The 20,297-nt window shown below is 42.5% G+C and overlaps 1 protein-coding gene across 2 annotated transcripts; it reads right to left on the reverse strand.

The window, feature by feature from the left end:
- Nucleotides 1-5,901: 5,901 nt before the first annotated feature.
- LIPA (lipase A, lysosomal acid type) lies at nt 5,902-19,473 on the reverse strand. Of its 2 annotated transcripts, none has more exons than XM_036385762.2 (9): nt 19,262-19,473; nt 15,919-16,039; nt 12,735-12,933; nt 12,332-12,441; nt 11,573-11,709; nt 9,996-10,142; nt 9,614-9,685; nt 8,510-8,581; nt 5,902-7,743 (listed from the first exon to the last, which is right to left on the reverse strand). In XM_036385762.2, exons 1-9 carry the CDS (start codon nt 19,292-19,294, stop codon nt 7,504-7,506), a joined length of 1,131 nt encoding a protein of 376 aa, XP_036241655.1. In that variant the 5' UTR covers nt 19,295-19,473; the 3' UTR covers nt 5,902-7,503. The 2 variants fall into 2 exon arrangements, with proteins under 2 accessions (XP_036241655.1, XP_036241654.1); XM_036385761.2 differs by lacking the exon at nt 19,262-19,473 and adding an exon at nt 17,452-17,700.
- Nucleotides 19,474-20,297: the final 824 nt, after the last annotated feature.

Raw genomic sequence — 20,297 nt, forward strand, 5'->3', positions numbered from 1 at the left:
CCAGACATTCTTACATAGGAATGAGAGTCGTTAAAGGGGAAGCTCTTTTTCCTGTCGTACAGAATGCAATATAATGCATTACAATCTCAGAATAGAATTAGCTGGCCAAGGTTATCTGTAGAGCTCTACCAGAGACCTGCACAGTAGAAAAACAAGCAGAAGTGCAGAACTCTAATGCTGGAATTCAGAGAAAGAGTTGGAGCATCTTCTATTCCACTTACTGCAGACACTTCAAAAGTTGCTGTTTCTTATTAATTTTGAATCATGCCATCCTTTTTTATCCTTTTGTCTTTATAGACAAGGCAATAAAAATTACCACTGATTTATTTATTTTATGTGCCTGCTACTTAAACTCCAGGTCTGACCTGTGGATATCTGGTGGGTAACAGTTGTGTGCAAACACACATTTCCTTAATGATCCCTTGGTTATAAAATAGCCTTAGTTAAAACCTTAAGGAGACCTAGAATACACTTCTAGTCTGGATGTGGTGGCTGTGTCCTATCTCCAACTTGACATTTGAAGTCATGTTCTCCTTTACATACCTGTATCCACTTGACATGGAAAAATTCACCTGACATGACTAGATGCAAAATTGAGCCAAACACTTTTGAAGAACACGAGGTCCCCCGGTGCAGAGAAGAATACAGGGTAAAATCTCATTATGCTTCCTCACAGATGCTTAGCTACAGTATTATCACATTATTAGAATATTCACTCCATATCTCAGCAGCTATATTAGCAAGTTGATATGAAAATCCCCCTTTACCCATATATCAAACTAATATATGCACTTAAAAGATCCACCATTAGTCCTATGTCCTTTAAAGGATCTTCCTCTGACCACAGCCAAGCACACCACAGGCAGAAGCCAGCAGGCTTGACTCCAACATTACTAATTAGCTAAAAGCTTTTAGAGGTCAATGATGGAAGTTTTGATTTAACCACTAAGACATTACTTCTTTTGTGCTTTTAGAAAAAGAAAAACAAAGCTTTGAACATTTAGGGGAAACAAAGCTTGCCCTAAGCTTCCTATGAACTCACCTCTTTTGTCAGTAAAGCATTTATTCTAATATTGGAAATGAGGTCAACTTCCTGGATGACTTTATTAGCTTGTTCAGATGATTTTATTTCTTTGCCAATCAGAAAATAAATCTGATGGGGCAAATGTGAGACTGCATTTCCTTGCTTCTGAATAATTAAGAACAATTCATTAGCAGTGACCTTTTCTGAATATGCATGAATTTGTAACATTTAAGTTTGCTTTCTGTTTCAACTGTTTTCTTTTCAATAGATTCTGTTCCCTCCTTAGGCTTCAAGAATTTCACTTAAGCAGTAACATAATCTGTGCTATTATTATCAGTAGGTCCTTGTTGGAGACAGGCTTCTACCTGTTCCATATATATTTTGGAATTCAGATTCCTTGCTGTTATGAGACTGTTTTGTTGAGTTAATTTATTTAAACCATTAACTGTTGTGAATTGAAACCTGGTGCAAGACACTAATCTAACAGGTGAAGATCTATATCCAAGAGCTTTGTTTTAATCTTCTGACTGCATTTTATCCTAACCTCTATTTCACAATAAGGCATTTATAACACCAGCTGGGTCCAAGAATATTATTGTGATTTCTGTTGATTTATACAGTCACAATCAGAAATTAAGTCTCCCAGATGGGATAAGTGATCCTCTCTATTATTAGAATTATGCAGGGAATCAATCTATTTTATAATGTGTTCCAAATCTCATATTCTAAATTTTATAGTATTCCAAATCTCACTAAAGGGAGATTGACATAAATTGCTCAGCTGCCTTAAAGACACTCCTCTGACTAATCCCTACAGATACGTGAAGTCTCAATAAGTTTTAGAGCCATTACTGCCCACAAGCTATATTTTAAAGAATAGGCATTCTGCCTGCAGATTAGGTCATAGAAAAATATTCATAAATCCCTCCAGGAAAAATAACGGCATTCTGCAGCGCTATTTCTGGGATATCCCGCAGCACAAGGCCCGCGCAAGGCGCAGGCGAGCGGCGCTTACCTGGGAGGCTGGCGCCGCCCCGAGCCCGGCGCCGCGGGCAGGGCTCCGCCGCGGCCCCGCTCCCGCCCGAGCCCCGAGGGACAACCGGCCCTCCCACCTCCAGAGGACAGAGCCTCGCCCTCCAGAACCCGAGCCCGAGCCGTCTGCCTTAGCCACCAAACGGCATTTATCATGGATCTCCGCTCCGCCGACTTCAGTTTCCTTGTCAGCGCAAGGTATGACACCAAAAAAAAAAAGACTAAGTACACACTGACCCCTTCTGCACCTTACTCAGCGACACAACCCCAGCTATCTTCGCTTACAATGCTGCCAAAATTTCCCATGCGTCGCAAGAATCTCTCAAAAACTCACTCCCGCTACAGAGTTTAGGTTGAAGGGCACATAGTTTGGAATGAGGCCCCACAAAGGGTCTTAAATAGATTCCACATGAGCACAAGATGCAAGCACCTACCCAGGCTGCACTGTTAGGTACGAGCTATAACGCAAACAGGGCACTACTACAGTGGGTAGCAGCAAAATGAGGGAAAGTTAGCGGGAGAGAAAACTAGAATCAACATCCTGAAACTAATCAGCATTAGAGGGAAAAATTCCTTTTTCCATCCTTCTCTTCTCCCCCTCTGTATGGCAGTATTATTGTTGTACCAGAGATAAGGCAACATCCCAGAACACGCGGAGCCCTCTACCGGGAAAAGCGTGCTGGGGAGGAGGGCTGGAGCCTCGCTCAGAGCCAGCACCAGGGAAGCAGCGCAGGCACCAGGAGCAGCGGCAGTGCCTGCCCTCGTTTCCAAGGAAGCTGTTACCGTGCTGGCTTCCTGCACAACGCGCTGCTCACGCCCGGACTCACCTGCCCGCAGAGCTGGTGCGGGGCGGTCCCGCCCGCAGCCCCGCCCGGTGCCGCCCGCAGCCCCGCCCGGTGCCGCCCGCAGCCCCGCCCGGTGCCGCCCGCAGCCCCGCCCGGTGCCGCCCGCAGCCCCGCCCGGTGCCGCCCGCAGCCCCGCCCGGTGCCGCCCGCAGCCCCGCCCGCAGCCCCGCCCGGAGCCGCCCGGTTCCGCCCGGTGCCGCCGAGCAGCCGCGGTGTCCCCGCGCGGTGTCCCCGCGAGCGAGCGGCAGCGCCGCCCCGCGCCCATCCGCGGCTGGAGGATAACGGCGCCGGGAAACGCTCCTCAAAGCCCCAGGGACAACCAACTACGCACTGCTTTGCAGCTGCACGGAAAGTTGGTAGGCACGGGTCTGTCACAGCCTTTATAGGTGTAACGGGTTTGGAGGGAAGGAGGGCGCTTGGACTCCATCTTAGAGGTGTTTTCCAACCCTAAATGATCCTATAAATCTAACCTACAGCCCCCTTCTGTTTAGTTAATCTGCATATTGAAATGCAGGATCTGGAGAAAAATAAGCGAGATAAAACTCTCCTCCTCACTTCCCTGGTAAGCAGCTTGTACCCTGATCCCACGGGATGCTGAGAATTTCAGGATGAAGAACACACATTCCTCTTCAGTTTTGTTTAAAAACTTTAGCCTAAACACAAAATACTTTTCATAACAGAACCAACACATTTTCTTCATCGAATTTTTAATCTCCACCTCCCCAACCAAGCTTCACTGAAAACCCCTCCAGCCAGTATCAAGCATAATCAAAGGTCACTTAAATTAGTTTCCAACAATGGCAGATAATAGAAAACTGCCCATGAAGTAAATTGCTAATTCTCAAGCTTTACCTTAACAGGATCAGTTTTCAAAATAATAACCATCAGGAAAATATCCTAAAATCCTGTAATTTAGAATTCATAACTCAGGAATGAGAAATTGATTTGTATTCTCAGCAGTTTACAGACATAATTTCCAGAAGAGTTGGAACGCAATGCAGACACTTCCACTCAGAAAATAAGAATTAGGCAACCTGTTACAGGTGTGGCTAGTGTCCATCCAACCTTCATGGTTTTTATTTCATTGATGATTTCAATTATTTTGGTCATATCAAGTTTTATGAAAATAGGCTGACAGGAAGAAAGGCAAGCTCCTGATGGGCAGTGCTGCAGCATGAGTTTGTATTTTGAAACACAATACAGGGAGAAGACGTTATAAATGCTTTCATTACAAGAAAATCTTCCACCAGGAGCCATTTTATTAGATATCCAAAAACCTATCCAGCCATCAAGGTTTCTCTCTCACATCTTACAGAGTAAAGCCATTTGTAACTTTCAATGATATAAAGGCACTTCTGTTTCATTTGGAGGGGTTCTGTTTGTTTTGAGAGGCTTTGGGGATTTTGTTTGTTTGTTTGTTGGTATGGCACATTGACTATAAATAATTTCTAGAAAAATTTGTTCCCAAGTTGACAAAACTGTTTTTCTTGCAGGGCCCAAGTAGAGTAGGAGGTCTGTTTCACCACCTCTTCCTACGCTGAGGCACTTCTATACTGCTTGAGTTGATGTATAAACTTTTATCAGTGCTATCACTAGCCATGGAATCACTAACCAGTGTAAAAATGCTCTGTGTGGAGCTAGTGCATCATTCAGTACACTTCACTAACAAACACACACTCCATCCTCAGGCCTTCTGATGAAATGAACACTGTAAATGTACTTGCAGATGAGATGACTGCAACAAAATCCTTGTGACGCTCCAAGCACAACGTGAGAACAAATCCTCATCTTTCAGTCTGTGTTATCCCTGATATGCCTGATTGTTGTACATCTCTCAGTCAGAGCCCTGGACCATGCATTCTCTTCAGCTGCACACAGGTCTGAGCCTGAGATCCATCAGCTGAACAGGGACTACTTTCTTCTGCCTTTCTAGCAGTCACTAAATGCTGAGACCAAGCCAGCAGAAAGTGTCCCATGCCCTCTGTTAAGCCAGTTAAGTGCACTTTTATACTGTCCAAAGCTGGTGTTCAGCCAACTTTCAACAACACATACATACATACCTATAACAGAGAGGTCCATAGAGCAGGCACTCAGTATTTAAGATCTGCTTAGAAAAATGTACTATTCATCACTGAACTCTTAATTCCTCACAGGTGATTCTAAATAGAACAAGCTTCTCACTCTCTCCTCTATGTTCAGGGTATCTTATTTTGCACAATTCTTCCCAATGACACCTCTCCAACTTTCTGTCACACAGGGCCTGCAACTTTAGTGAGTCACGGAGAACTAAAGCAGCTCACAATTTCCATAACTATCCTCACTCCAGTGAAGCAGAGAAGCTCCATAATGGCTTTTGTGTAAAGCTTCCAGTATTCTGGCTTTATTTCCAGGCACACAGGGTGTTCATCAGCTGACAAAGGCGGCCACACATAGGATTTAATACACTCTACTGTCTTGACTGCACAACTACAGTATCCAGAATGTACAGGAAGGTATAGCCTGAGCACATTTATTATTGAAGTTGACAAAGGTCAAAAGCTGGTTCATGTGTACTGTGGCAAAGATTAGCTCCCTGCCTTACTATGTGATTAAATGCCATTTATGAGATTACCAGACAGTCTGTTAAGCAATCCAATTACCCGAGGTTTAAGAATATGATACAAGAAGCTTTCCACCACGTCAGTGGTTTAAAAGAAGCTTCACCTGAAGGCTTAGAAATGACTCTGTCTTGTGAGTAATTATTTACAATTATTACCTTACTTAAAAGTCTCAGAGAAGTCCACCTAAATAAGAATGGCCTTTTAAGCTTGGAAAAAGCTTCTTTCAGGGAAAAAGTAAAACAGAAGCTTAGCTATTTTACTTTTTCTACTGTACTCTTTTTTTTCTGTACTTGTTCTATGGATTAATAGTTGTGAAAAATAGACTTGGCTTTCTGAATTCTGTCCCAAAGATTCCCATGCATTCATGGAACAGGAAGTGAAACGCCACACCACTCCAAACTCCAAGCAGGTCTCATGTTTATTGAAAGAGCTCAGACTTAATACACATGATGTACATGGTTCATGCCATACCACATACCCTCACAACTGTTAAATTAGCCACCCTGGATTCCAACAGAAGCTTCCCTTCAGCACAGCAAAGTAAAGCATATCTGGCTGTGCTTTACAAAAGACCAAAGTCTCATGAACCAATGAACCACTTCGTCCCTAAACAACACCTGAGAATTCCCTGAGTCTGAATTAGGAATAAAAAAAAATACCCAAAGAAACAAGTCCTAATTTACAACCTGTGTCTATTTCTGAATTTTTTATTTTTTTTTTACAAAATAAGTTTGCCTCAATTTAAAATGCATTATTTCCTATGACATGTAGAAAGCCTCTTTATCCTGTTGGGATTACTGAAGAAATCTGAGTTGAATCCAACTATGGCACAGAAATTATCATCTGGACTGAGGCAACTGACTCTGGAGATTGTTCATTTGGCACAGAACTTGGATGTATCTCAGAGAAACCAAAGTCCTCTGCACAGTCAATGGAAAAGAGCTCCAAAGTCAGCCCCCTGAGGCAGATGTGAATCCTCTTCCCCATTAAATGGGTCTTAGCCCCAGTTTGAAGTAGACAAATCAAGCTGCTGTAATACTGTCAGGCTTCTCCAGGCTGTTATTTAGTTGCTGAACACAATGGTGGGGAGCACCCTCTAAGTGGTTAAGAAGTAAACAGATCTTCAATGCAGCAGATGATTAAGGGGAAAAGTCCACAGAAATTAAGTCACTCAAACTGTAGAATTAATGCTTTGGCTCTTCTCTCACCAGCAGTAGACTGGGGGAGCTTGTTTTCTAGTTAGTGTCAGTGCAAAACACAAGCATGTTACATCACTCTCCTTGAAAGCCACAACCTATTGACAAAGTTAACTGAAAGTGGTTTTGTTTGAACATTACTCTTGTTCCAGGAATCTGCCAGGGCAAATTGCGACCTCTATCCACAGCTGGTATGTGAAACACTGAAGGCTTCAGGGATACCATCAAAGCAAGAATCAAAGCAATGAATCAGTCCCAAAATTGGAGATTTTAACTGACAGTGGTTTCTCTGGCTTCACTGCAGTTCTTCTGGGCAATATTGAAAAGGGAAGTAATCTGATTTTATGTGATTGGCTAAAATAATACCACAGCAAAAAAGTTACTAAGTGCTTTGTAAAGTGCCAGCACCAAATAGGTCACTGCAGTACAAGAAGTACTTCTCAAAGGTACTTAGAAATGGCCACATACTGAGAAATGGCTGTGTTTTATGCACAGTGAAACACTTGTTCTAAGTGTCAAGCACCTGAGGTGCTGAATGGACTAACTTGTCTAATTTGTCTTTCAGACATTTATGTGCATGTGACATACTCTTTTTGTGCTAGGTCCTACTGCTGTGTTTTGAGTACCATGCCACTGTGTGCAAAATAAGCAAAATACTGTGAAGAGAGAGAAATAATACTGAGAAAAAACAACCAAATATTAATCCAATTTAGTAGTCATTGCTGGCATTTTAAAAATGCATCATCCTAAGTAATGTAGCATTATTGCCAGAAAAGTGACAAATTCCTGGTGAACCAATACCCATGTCAGTCTAGAGATAACTTCCTAATCATGTTAATAATTTCATTATACATGCGGTAAGGTGCATCAAGGCCCCAGATGAAATCCAAATGTTCCCACTCTGGAATGTTTTTGTGGTAAACCAAATTGGAGATCTGAGTGAGCAGCATAGCAACATCCTTTGGGTCTGCCAGCCAGTCCTGTCCACCAGTCCACACTGCAGTTGGTACAGTCATCTCTTTTATTTTGTAGAAAGGGGGAGTAGACTGAGGAGAGGAAAAGTGAAAACAAAGCATTAGAAAAAAAAAATCTTCAGTATGATCCTACACTGCCAGTGTAACATACTAGCAACTGCAAGAATGTGTCAGATCCTCATTTTCTCTCTTGGACAGCTAGAGATGGAGTCCTGGCTCAACCAAAAATGTAACTGCAAGAGTCCTGCAATATTATAGCATGTGCAGCAGTAAAGATGTGTTTTGAGGAATTTACAAAGACAACAGGGTAGCAAGACCTCAGAGAATGTGAAAATGCATCCCATTCAAGGTATTTCAACTCTAATCTAAGGCCAGAAGTGACTGCTACTCTGAAAGTATGATACTGCAGTATTTTGCAGTCACTAAGACATAAGGGGCAAAATATTTTTGGCACTGTACACAGCAATTTAAAACCAAAAATGAGTGGAGACTAAACAGACTAAAGATGAACAATACACATGAACTGACAGCCTGTGCCTTATGATGAGAAGTGCAGGGGGATCTCATGATCTAGACTGGCAGGAGTTCCCCTCAAGGAAGTGTGTGCCACCACAGCTTCATATCCATACGTGAATCCCACACTGACTTAGGACTACCTCTGAGCTCTACAGTCCCAGCTGGCTTCTGTTTTTGTTCTTTTGGAGAAAGCAGATCTCCAGTCTTGTTATTGGAAAACACCAACAGCTCTTTAGCATGCAGCATAAATACAGCACCCAGAGAAGTGCCCAAGGACTATTTTCTGTGACACTCTAGATTTATAGATGTAAAAGATGTCTACCTGGTTATAGTGAGCCATGTTTGCAGCTTTGCTTCCCCAGTCATAAGCTTTGAGTTCCCCAGTCCTCACAGCCTAGAAACAAAAAAATACACATACAAAGAACTGCAACACTGCTATCAGAAGAGCTAAAAAGTGTAGTCATCTGGAGAACAGGCAACCTACACAAGAAACAGTGGAATGCCAAATATTAACAAGGACAAGTGTCACTGCTTTGCTCAGTGTCACAGAAATGGAAAACATTAACATTCAATACCATTAGACTTTGTCCCTTAAAATTTCACACTCTCTCATAGCAATGGTAGAAAAAGATTAAGGAAAACAGCCTAATGTATCCAAAGCCAGGATACGGCAGCCCCATGTTTTCTTCTGAAACATTTACCTTGATATCTAAATGTGTATGAATAAAGCAGGGAGCTTTCTTAGCAAGCCTAATCTGCATAATTTACCATCTACTATTTTTTTTTCAGAAACAGAAGTTTATATAACAGGGATCTGGAAAAAAAAATCTTCACACATTTCTTTCTGAGCCAACCCTTGAACAGCTGTGTACAGTAGAACACATTGCCTATGATGAGGTGACCAAATCCAGCTACAAGAGCCCAAGTAGCACTGACCACTGATTCCATGGGAAATGTCTCACTTGTCAGTCTGCTGACCAAGCTTCAGGCACAACAGCATCACAGGCATGAAACTGTGCATTGAGACAAACATCAAAATATACTAACAAATATAAAATGAAGCTAAACAGAATAGAACAGAAAACCTGCTGCTACAACCTGTAACCAAAACAGTGTTTGTTAAAAGGGAAACAAATACTCTTTACAGCACTCCTCTGAGGTAAGTTATTCTGCAGTACTTTTTGTTGGTTGAGGTACTTCCAGTTACAATATTTTCAAAGAAACAGGGAAGAGGGGTGAACCACCATAAATCCTTATCATGAAAGCAGCTGCAGTATACAGCTGCCATTCTAACTTTTGGCAGTTCCAAATTTCACTTGGGCGAGGCTGCACATATATTTTGGCATTTTATTTCACAAATATCAGACACATCAATATTCTACAAACAAACCAGAGTCATGGGCACTTTAGTTTCTGGAAAGCCTACCTGGCTCCAGTGGATCATGTTTTGTACAGATGTTCCTGCAGGGCAGTGTGTTGAATACACATCCACTCGGCTCTGCAACAAGATCATTAACATGGTTTACTCATCCTCACAGGGCATCAGTTCTACCCATTGTTGCTTCCTGAACAACTAACAAACTATTCCATTCCACTTAAAATGTTATAAACAAAAGTTAACTGGAGCCATACATACAGATGAGGTAAGAAGTTAAAACATTTGAGGGATTAATTGCATTGAACAACAGAACTCTCAAGCTGAATTTTAAACCTAATAATGGTATCCCTAAAACATTTTTATACATTCAGTCAATACTGTATTAGCGTTCATAATAATTTAGCTATTAAAGAAAGTCACTAGAACACACCATATTCAAGTTTCTTTCATTAAAACCACATAGAAGAAAGAATAGGTTGCCACAAAGGTCATCGAGTATTCTGTGGGTGCAAACATGGGTAGCAAGCCACTTCAGCAAGAAATTCTGAGGGAGGAATTGTTTCTTTCCAAACATGTCCTACAAAAAAACAAACATATAAGACAAACATGTAATTGCACAGAATGACCTATTTTCAGTTTTTATACTACAGCACTCTTGAGGTAATTATTTACATTTCCACTGATGACAGGTGTTTCACATGAAAATCAATGATCTCCTTATCAGCGTTGTCATGGTTAGTGCTTCTGCTACAAATAGTGCAGTACATTAACCCCACCAAGAGTATATGGGAACTGGGAAAATCTTGCAAGAATTTCAAACCTAACCTTAAATTCAAATAAATTTTAAATTCAACAATTTACAGTTATATTGTACAGCCTTTTGTCATCAGATTGTTTAAGGCTAAAGTATGTTAAGCTCTGCCTGCTAATTTTAAATGGCTTTGTACTTGCAACTTCCTCTCTTCAAACCATGAGAGAAAAACAAGCTACATGAGATGTGGTGACCTCTTCCTCTTGATGGGTATTTTTAAATTGTTCAAGGATTTTAAAATGTCCCACTGCAAGCTTCCTTAAAAGTGACACAGTTCTTTAAAGATATGACTGACCCACGAGTTTATCACTGTCAGGTTCTCCCTGCACTCCAGTTTTTTGCAAGTCACCGTGAGAATCAAGTTCCTCAGCACAACATTGAACATCTGCACAAGGGACTGATCAGCTGCTAGTCTCATTAGACAAAGTCCATTATGCAAGGAACAGGAGATCACAATGATTAGTGTTGCTTTTATGTTAACTGCCTTTAGAGCAGGGAACTAGTACTACAGACAGACTTTAAATCAGTACAGGCTGGATCAGAAGGGGGGTTATGTCACAGAACAAACAGCCCTGTGTGGGAATCTCCATGGGTGGTGGAAAGAAAAGTGATGGTTAAAAATGACACACAGCAGGGTGTTCACAGTGTCTGACTTCAGGCACTTATTGCAGCCTGCCTCATTCTCCTTGATGTTAATGGGGAAGAGGTAAACTCCTCCAGAGGATGATTCACAGCATCTAAATAAAGCTGTTGCTCTTAATCACTCTCTGAAGGATCCTCTTCCAATACTAAATGGTTGATTGTGAAAGAAATCTGTTAAAGTTCATGGACAATTCATGACCTGTATTCTGTATAAAGATATTATACAACTCTTCTAAAACATAGTGACTAGTTAATCATATGATTTTCCTAGCTTAAATTCTAAAAACATGTAAATGGAAAAACAATTTTGTTCCACCTATTAAGCTGTAATTGTAAAATACTACTTTAAACTGATGCAAATTGTCTCACTAGACAGTAATAAAGCTACAGAAGACACTGCTGACTTCAATAGCATCATTATGGTAAAATTGACCCAGAATCCTTATCATATGTTACTCTCTAATCCACAGCTATTTACATTCTTTCCTATGCTATTTTCAGATAGAAAGGGGCATACCTCATTTGGCTGGAAACATTTATACTCAAATACAAACCTTGAGCAGCACATCAGGAAACAATCCAAATTTTACCAGAGGGCTAGTGGCAAACTTGACAGTAGCTACTGGTGCCAAGGCAAAGAACATTTTGATTTTCTTAGCCAGCTGTGGCAAAGTTGAAAAAGCAACAAAAGCTGTAATAACATAAGGAACAATTAACAAATCTCAGTGACACGAGTTAGATAAGAATTTTACCTGGTAGAAATTCTACAAAAATCTATGTGAAAGTGTGCAAAAGTATTTTTAGATTAATAGTTTAACTATATTGCACTACCTAGGATTAGGTTAAATAATGTAAATTAAACTAGTTACTACAAAGCCTAAATTAAATGCAGTAATTCAGAAGACTTGCTTTCTTCCAGAAAGCAATTTAATGCTTACTAACCCTTCTTCTACAAGAAGGTCTAAAGCACATGAGCCAGGCCTTACATGCAGCAAAATATTCTGGAAATGGGAATCTTTATTCTCTGCGTCTGATGAGTCTAATTTTATTACATATAATTCATTGATTTTTTTTAATAGAAGCTGTACTGCCACCTACCTATGACTTCAATTTATCAGTCTAACAGCTTTCCACTTTTAAATAAACACTGAAAGATCATGTCTTTTCATTTTTATGCTAATATTCCAAAAAGCCACTAAAAAACAAAAGCAGTAGTTTTCAAGTGTCCTGGTTTTTAATCACTAAAACACATATGTGGAACTTGATACCATTTCAAACACAATATATTCTAATAAATGCATCTCTCCACATACCCATTGTGGTGCCCTGTGAATGGCCAATGTAAAATACTTGTTCCTGGCCAGTTTTCTTCAAAATAAAGTCCACTGAGGCTGGAATGTCGTATTTAGCCATTTCATCAAAGCTACAAAGCAAAGACAGAAAGTCAGTTGAAGAAATCAGTGATGAACAGCTGCACAGAGCTTTTCTGCACAGACCCATTGTGTGGACATAAAGAAAAGCTTCTTTTGGATGAAACAGAACTCTGATGATCAAGTTTTCAGTTTTCTACTGACCACCTAGGAGTTTCAGCACACCAAACTGATCTCAAAACTCCCTTTTACTGACCCTCATCTGGTTATATGTGTGACACCACATGTAACCAGAAAAAAATATCCTGCCAGTTCACAATGTGACTGGATAGCAACACAAGGATACCTGAAAACCCAGAATTCTTCCTGCTTCACTGTGAAGTGTGTGTGCTTCCTGGACCAGGTGTTCCCTCTGCTGTTTCCCAGCCACACATCATAGCCAGCATCTGCCAGCATAAAGCCAAGGCTGTTGTAATCCAAGTTTGTGATCCAGTTGCTGGCATCTGCAAGCAAACCATGCTGCAGAAACACAGCAGGCCTTGGACCTGAAAAAGAAAGTGGTTTTGATAGATTCCTGTTCATTAGGCATTGCATACGCAAGAATAATTCAAGTGAGCTGTTGAAAGTCTGTTTAAGGTTTGCACTTGAGTATTTTATCTACTTGACTTAATCTATAAGAACAGCAATTTGTATAATGGTCAGAGTGCCATGAAATCACATGCTTTTTCACCAAAAGCTACTTTTTATCATTAAGAGTTTTAAACTAGCAACTTCTTAGTTTCATAACTTGAAGTTCAAAACAGAAAGTGTGCAATAAATAAACATGAGAAAAGCAGGAGTTACAAGAAAAATATAGGTAGCCCTTACAACTGTTTCAAGCTCACAGACTCAGAAAGTGGCCCAAACACAGTAGCAGTTTTAATACTTATAAACTTTTCTCTGCCCCCACACATGGGGAAGGCATTCCCATGTATTTGTTACTGAGGTCTTTGTTTTCCAGTGCCAAACCACTGTGCTGAGCTGTGGAAATCTCTGCAGCTGGTGCTGATATTATCTCTGTGCAACACCCTTCCATCACCAAAACTCTGGCAGAACCTGAAGAGCAGTTCAATAGCCAACAAAGGAATCTGTGTTTCAGAGGACTTTCTCCCCTAATTTAACTAGTTATAAGAACCACAGTTAAGACCCAGGCAGAATTTAAGAAGACTCTCTTGACTTCCCCATCCTGAAAAGGGAAATGGCACCTCTATGTGGAATACAGATTTAAAAATTGAAAGTTCCTGCTTCTACACAGAGAAAATCAATTACCATCTAATCCCTTAGGAGAAAAAAGGCCTTCAAAAAATACAAAGACCTGTCTCTGGTTCTCACAGTAGCAGAGGTGTTTTGGCTTTTACTTCTGCTCTGAAAACTGAAAACAGGTAACATGACAACCAGCTCGATGCCAGAGATTACTCAGGAGTTTACCTCCTCCAGTGACACATCACTCTGCCATGATACAGACTTACATAGTACTTCCTCCATTGATAATTTTAGACTTGGATCTTTCAGCAGAAACAGATAAATCATAACTCCCAGTCACCTATATTGTCTATCACAGGTCATGTCCATAAATGTTTGCTGCAAGTTTCATATTCCAAATTAACAATGCTCCCCTTTTCTGGAAATCTTTATACTTGTGGCAAGGAACTTTTGAGTGCCTGCTTTTCCCACTTTGTTAAAAAGCCCACATGGCATACTGTCCAGGCAAGCAGAACAAGTGCCCAGCAGTGCCCAACTGGCACTGGTGACAGTACAGTTCTGCACAACTGTTTACTCTGCTGCACTAACCCTTCATTGTCTTATAAACAGGACTGTCAAGCCTCACACTGAATTTGTTTTCAGTAATGTTCCACTTTCCATTGACACCTTCTTCCCTTTTTCTAAACTCAGATCAACCAACTTGTGAATTTTTGAAGAACAGGCTCTCCTCAAGCTGCTATTGCTTGTTTCATAACATTGGAAGGGGAAAACTGTTTAACTGCCTTAATGCTTTAATTCTGCTCTCATTAACCTCCAGTATCTGCCAGTTCCTTTTTTCACTTTACCAAGCAGTCACCAGATCTCCACATGACCTGCACAATCATATGACAAACTGACTTGGATAATAATAATGATTTTCTATCACCTATGATCCTAAAAACCCCAGAGGGGAAATAAAAAGGGGAGTCCTTAAACTACGCTCTCTGCATACAACATTTTGTCCTCTTCATTACAGACCCAACAAGCTGAAGACAGATTTACTTCCACACCCTTCTTACCCATGTTATGCAGTTGTTTTAGGGTTTTTCACAAGTAAAACAAAAAATCCTTGATGTTTTGCTTTTAGGTTCTCTGTACATTTCCTTTCTTTTTTCCCTGAAGAATGGTGGGCTTTGTTCCAAAACATCATGTGATACATAATTCCAAGGAATTCTATTCACATTTTGCAGGTATTGCAAAAGAAAAATACGGCATATATATGCTTAGTCAGCAGTAACACATCATTGGTATCTTCCTGAGGAAAGATACCAAGTCTATAAAAACTTAAGATCAACATGAACTTTGAAATCTTCATTCTCCCAGAAGCTCACACTTCCACAAATGTGGTCAGTAATCCTTGTTTTCTTAAATTAAAGCACTCTGCAAAACATGAACTTGGGGTCGAGGGCGTGGCAAGGGGTATGTGGAGAATTCCAGAAGTCAGGAAACTTCTGTTTACTTATGTCATCAATGAAGGATTCAACAAAATCAGCAGGTACAAAGGCAGCATTTTTCCTGTGGGCATCTCTGAAATGAAATACAAAGACACCTGCCAGTTTTGACAGGGCTCGTCCATGCACTGATCTTTACACATTCCTTGTGAAAGACAACAGACAGTGCAAACATCCTAACTCCTACACAACCAACAGATAAGCTCAGGAAGGCTGTTGCTTGGCCTTTGACAGGGGAGAGGGTTTTTCCACAGGTCTCGTTCACACCCAAGGCTATAGGACAATCATAAATTTCTTTTGGGAGCTTCATGTTTTTACCTGTAATCCTGGGATTTTTTCAGTCTGAAGTATTCTGAGGCAATCCTTAGAACATGTAACTTCTATGCAAATGGGCTGCTGTTTTATGAATGGCTGTAGAAGCTTTTCTAAGGCATAGTGGCAAGACTGATAACAAATTCAGCCACTGCACAGACATTGTTAATTCTATACAGAGTGCATGAGGATAGCAAGTCAAAAGGTATGGGTCTCTCTTCTTCACATCTGTCTCATTTTTAAAGCATTCTATCACTCAATCCTCACCAAAGCCTTTGCCCATATTGCTTCCTTGTAATTTTGAGCTTACACTACCACTATTCTCTCTATCCCCCACCTCCTCAGCTGTGCAACCCCTGCATCTCCTCCATGGTCTTAAACCATAGTAGTCCTTGATCTTCTTCTGGATTGTTCCAGGAACAAAAGTTTTATAATGCAAAGACAGCGTTTTCATTTTTTCTTTTTCCAAACAGACATAAATCTTACCTTTGCTTCCTTCATGGCCTTTTCTTCCATAAGGTATTCTGTTAATGGAAAGAATATATCCATCTTCTGTTGTCACTTCATATTCCTCACTAGGGTATCCTCTGAAGGTAATAATTTCACTCTGAGGAGAGAAAAGAAACCCTCTTGGAACCAGACTGCCAGGCTCCTCAGTCCACTAACAAATGCAAAGTACCCTGGGTCTCTTCTGAAGACTGGAATGTGTAATTAAAGGGTCTGGTAGTAATATGCCATCTGCCTATCAGGCAGATTTTCTTAAGAAGACATCCCAGAACAGACTCAGGAACTAGCCAGACTGAATCCTAGGAAACTGTAAGGATTCCCTAGACTGTCCCAGCCACATGGTGCTTACAGTGAGAAACAACATGTAGTCTTGAAAAGGAGATTATGGTAACAGGGCAGAACACCAAGAGCCAGATTTGTCAGACAAAAATTGAAACTGTCTGCTCTCAAGAAAACAAGTAACATACAAGTGAAGACAGAAGAGAGTCACTGGCACCACTGCAGTATACAGGAGAGAAGGATGTGTCATTTCTTACTTTCTCCTCAAAATTTATGCCCAGTGCAGAGTTTTTAAGTGAGTTTGGTGTCAAAGAAAACAGGAAAATAATAATAAAAATCCTCACACCTGTTAAATGCTTTGGTTTCATTATTAGGTTTAATTTCTCATCGTTTATGTCTTGGGCTTTATGTTATTTTGTTTTGATGCAGCTCCACTAGGGCAATGAACTTGATGTCATTGGTTTTATGACACCAACCATGCCTTGAGAAAATCTAAGAAATGCAAGACATGATCCGAGTTCTTCTCTAAGACTGTTGGGCAAGGAAGAGAAGAAGAACTTAATTAAGCATGCTATTTCTTTTAAATATGTCTTTAATTATTCACAGTGACGTTAACATTCCAAAGTGATTTTAAGGCGGTTATTCCAATGCTATTAGTCTTAAGACTAAATTATTATCTTCAGACCTTTAAACTGTATATACATGATCCAAGCACTTCTTTTCTTATACACCTTAAGCATTTCTATCTTGAAGCATCTTCTCCCACATGTGAAAAATTGGCACAGTTTAGACGGGGCAGAGGAAAGAGAAACGAATATCGGCTACCAACTGGAAATATTTAAGGAGTTAGCTACTGCAGCAGAAGGAAAACAAAGTTAAGAGAGTAAATCCCAAATGGGGAGAAAAGCAGTCGTGGGTAAGAACCCAGGCGCATGGTGCTGGGAACTTCACCGCGCTCCACGAACATCGGCTTTTACAGCGGTTCCGAAAGACAGTCGCAAAGACGCGAAAAAATGTGAGAGAAAGAACAAATATAGGGAACAGCGGGCCAAGAGGACCGGGAAGGAGGAGCAGAGAAAGAGGACGTGTAACCCTTGTGTGTGAGCGGCTGCAGCAGCGGGCTGGCCGCTGGCAGGTGGCTGAAGCCGCCGGGGCTCTCCCCGCGCTGCCCAGCCCGCCCAGCCCCGCCGCAGACAGGGCTGGGGCACTCCTGGCCGCGGCCGCGCCACTCACGATGTTCATGTTCGTTTCGGGGTCCACATTCCTCCTCCCTGCGGCGAACGCGCCCGAGCCGCCGATGCTCTGCAGCAGGAAAGCAGCGAGCAGCAGGCCCCGCATCCTCGTCCTACGAGAAAGAGCCGGGACACGGCGGCCGAGCAGAACGCGGCGCTACAGCGGCTGCGAGCGGGCCCGGGGGAGGCTTTTGTGCCACCCCTCGGTGACAGGGGCGGGAGCAGCAGCGCGGCCGGGCAGGGCCGGGCCGGGCCGGGCGTGCCCCGCGGGTCGCAGCGCGGAGGGAGCGGCGGGGGCGGCGCTGCCGGGCCGGGCCGGGCTCAGCCCACACGGCGCGGCCCTATCGGCGGTGCCGCCGCGGCGCGGCCTTGGCCGCCCGGCCCGGCGTGATTCAGCGTTTCCGCAGCAATGCTGTGTGAATCCTCCCGGCCCCCGGGCTCCATTTCCAGAAGCCGTGCAGCCTCCAGAACGGCGCCCGTGAATTTGCTTCTCTGCCCGCTTCGTCTTCTGCATTTGCTCCGCCTTCGGAGCCCGTACGATGCCGCCCTGCCAGGGTCCGCATTATGCTCTGCAGCGGGCTCCGTGCACAGAGCGGCAGCGGCAGCAGCGAGGAGGGCGGCGGGGCCGCCCTGCCAGGGTCTGCGTTGTGCTCCGTGCACAGATCGGCAGCAGCGAGGAGGGCGGCGGGGCCGCCCTGCCAGCGTCTGCGTTGTGCTCCGTGCACGGAGCCGCAGCAGCGAGGAGGTGCCAGGGTCTGCGTTGTGCTCCGTGCACAGAGCCGCAGCAGTGAGGAGGTGCCAGGGTCTGCGTTGTGCTCCGTGCACGGAGCCGCAGCAGCGAGGAGGTGCCAGGGTCTGCGTTGTGCTCCGTGCACAGAGCCGCAGCAGTGAGGAGGGCGGCGGGGCCGCCCGGCGCTCCCCGTGCCGGAGCAGCATCCCCGGCGTGCCCCCGGGGCAGGGCACCTGCGCCTCGGCACCGCCCGTGCTTCCAGGGGCCCGACAGCAGCCGCTGCTGCTCCTGCACACACACATCACCATCCGTCATCTTCGAGCATTGTCTAAACATATCCAGCCTTATACAAATGGGCTTCCATGCGTGCAGGGTTACCATCACGGCTTCCTGCAAACCTGTGTCATGTTCATGCTCTGCGGCGTGATTGGCAGGCACTGCATTGCACCGCTGTAATTTCCCGGAGAAGCGTGTCTGTGGTCAGGGGATGTGTGACCGGGCTTGCGAAAACTTGGACCAAATTCAATCCTTTAAAATAAATATTCTGTTACTCTGCCCATTACTGTGGAGTAATATCCATAGAATAACACATAAAGCTGATACTAAATATGTAGTGATACAGCAAGAGGGTGTCCAGAACAGAAACGCTGCTGTTTATTTAGAAAGCACTAAGATTTTAATTGAAAAATCATAGAAGTTTTCATAGCATCCCCGTGTTTTGATATGCAGATGTCACTAGATACAGAGATACTATATGATCCTTTGCATTTCTGGCTGTCATTTCTTAAAACTGTTTGATTTTAAAGAACTTGGGTGGGAGAATTATTGCTCAGTGATTCACTTGAGTTTTTTGTCGAATTAATTAAAGGTTACTCTTCCCTGCTAAGGGAAAACCCAAATTATAAAATGCCACAATTGCTGCTGTCAAACATAGTAATTATATGCTAACCTAGACTAAATGGGAACCAGTATAAAATAGGGTATGTTAAGGGACCCTGTAATTAACTAGTATACTATGGTATAGTTAATTTACATTATTGTAAAAAAGGAAAACTACATTTCAGGCAATTGTTTGGCTGACCTGATGCTTCCAGGGGGACTTCTTTGTCAGCATGTATCCATTTCAGCTCCAAGGAAACATCCAGATTTGAATATTCTCTCATAAAATGTGTAGATATGTTTGAAGACATTTCTTATTCTTCTGGATGTACAGATCACTCCAGTAACCAAAGACTTTTTATTAAATACAAACGCATTTGTTGTTCCCAGCCCATTTCCAGTAATGTTTTTCAAGAAGCTTCTGCATTTGCTGCAATGCAGTGCAGCTCTTCCTGAGAGCAGTCAGCCCAGCTACAGCTTGCTCTGAAGTGAAAGCAGCAGAGCTGTAGAAAGATTTCTAAATTTTCCTGTGCAGTGCCCAGCAAGTTACAGAGATGGCTGCAGAAAGGCTTTGCATAACTGTTCTCTTACTTAGTCTGATTTAAGCGCTTTGCTGCATGTACTTTATTTAATAGGTATTTGTGTCAAACCATAGCATATAGATGCAAATAAATTAGTAAAAAATTAAGGAAACTAGGGCAAACTTCTGCATTGCAGAAGGAATATGCCTGCATTTTCCCACATGTACCAAGCCATGCACCAAGGAAAATAGATGCCTGGGACAGAAGCAGAGACAAGAAACCCAAACTTATAGCATAGTAAATCATTAGTCTCCACATTTGGTTTTGTCATTGCAATAACCTTTCAAACACTTTTTTGCCCTGTAACTACCTACAACCTTTATTTTCCATAAAATACATGGATTTGTGTAGATACCCTTTTTCTTTCTCAATCCACTGCATCTTTTCATCACCTATCAAGTATCTGGTTACTAGAATCTTGAATGCTACTCAGAGCATTCAAGACCAAATAAATGGAAGGCACAACAGCAGTGGGCAGCACTCCTTTAGGAGCTGCACTAACCTTTATCTTGAGCTCTGAAGCATCATCTCCAACAGCCCCTCCACAGACACACACAAACACACAAGCACACAAACAGACACTTAAGACAAAAGGCGGGGGTGGGGGGATGTTTTTGTGTTACACAGGCTCTCCAAATTTTTGTAGAAACCAGAAGT

Source organism: Molothrus ater, chromosome 8 (genome assembly GCF_012460135.2).
Source record: "Molothrus ater isolate BHLD 08-10-18 breed brown headed cowbird chromosome 8, BPBGC_Mater_1.1, whole genome shotgun sequence".
NCBI classification, from domain to species: domain Eukaryota; kingdom Metazoa; phylum Chordata; class Aves; order Passeriformes; family Icteridae; genus Molothrus; species Molothrus ater.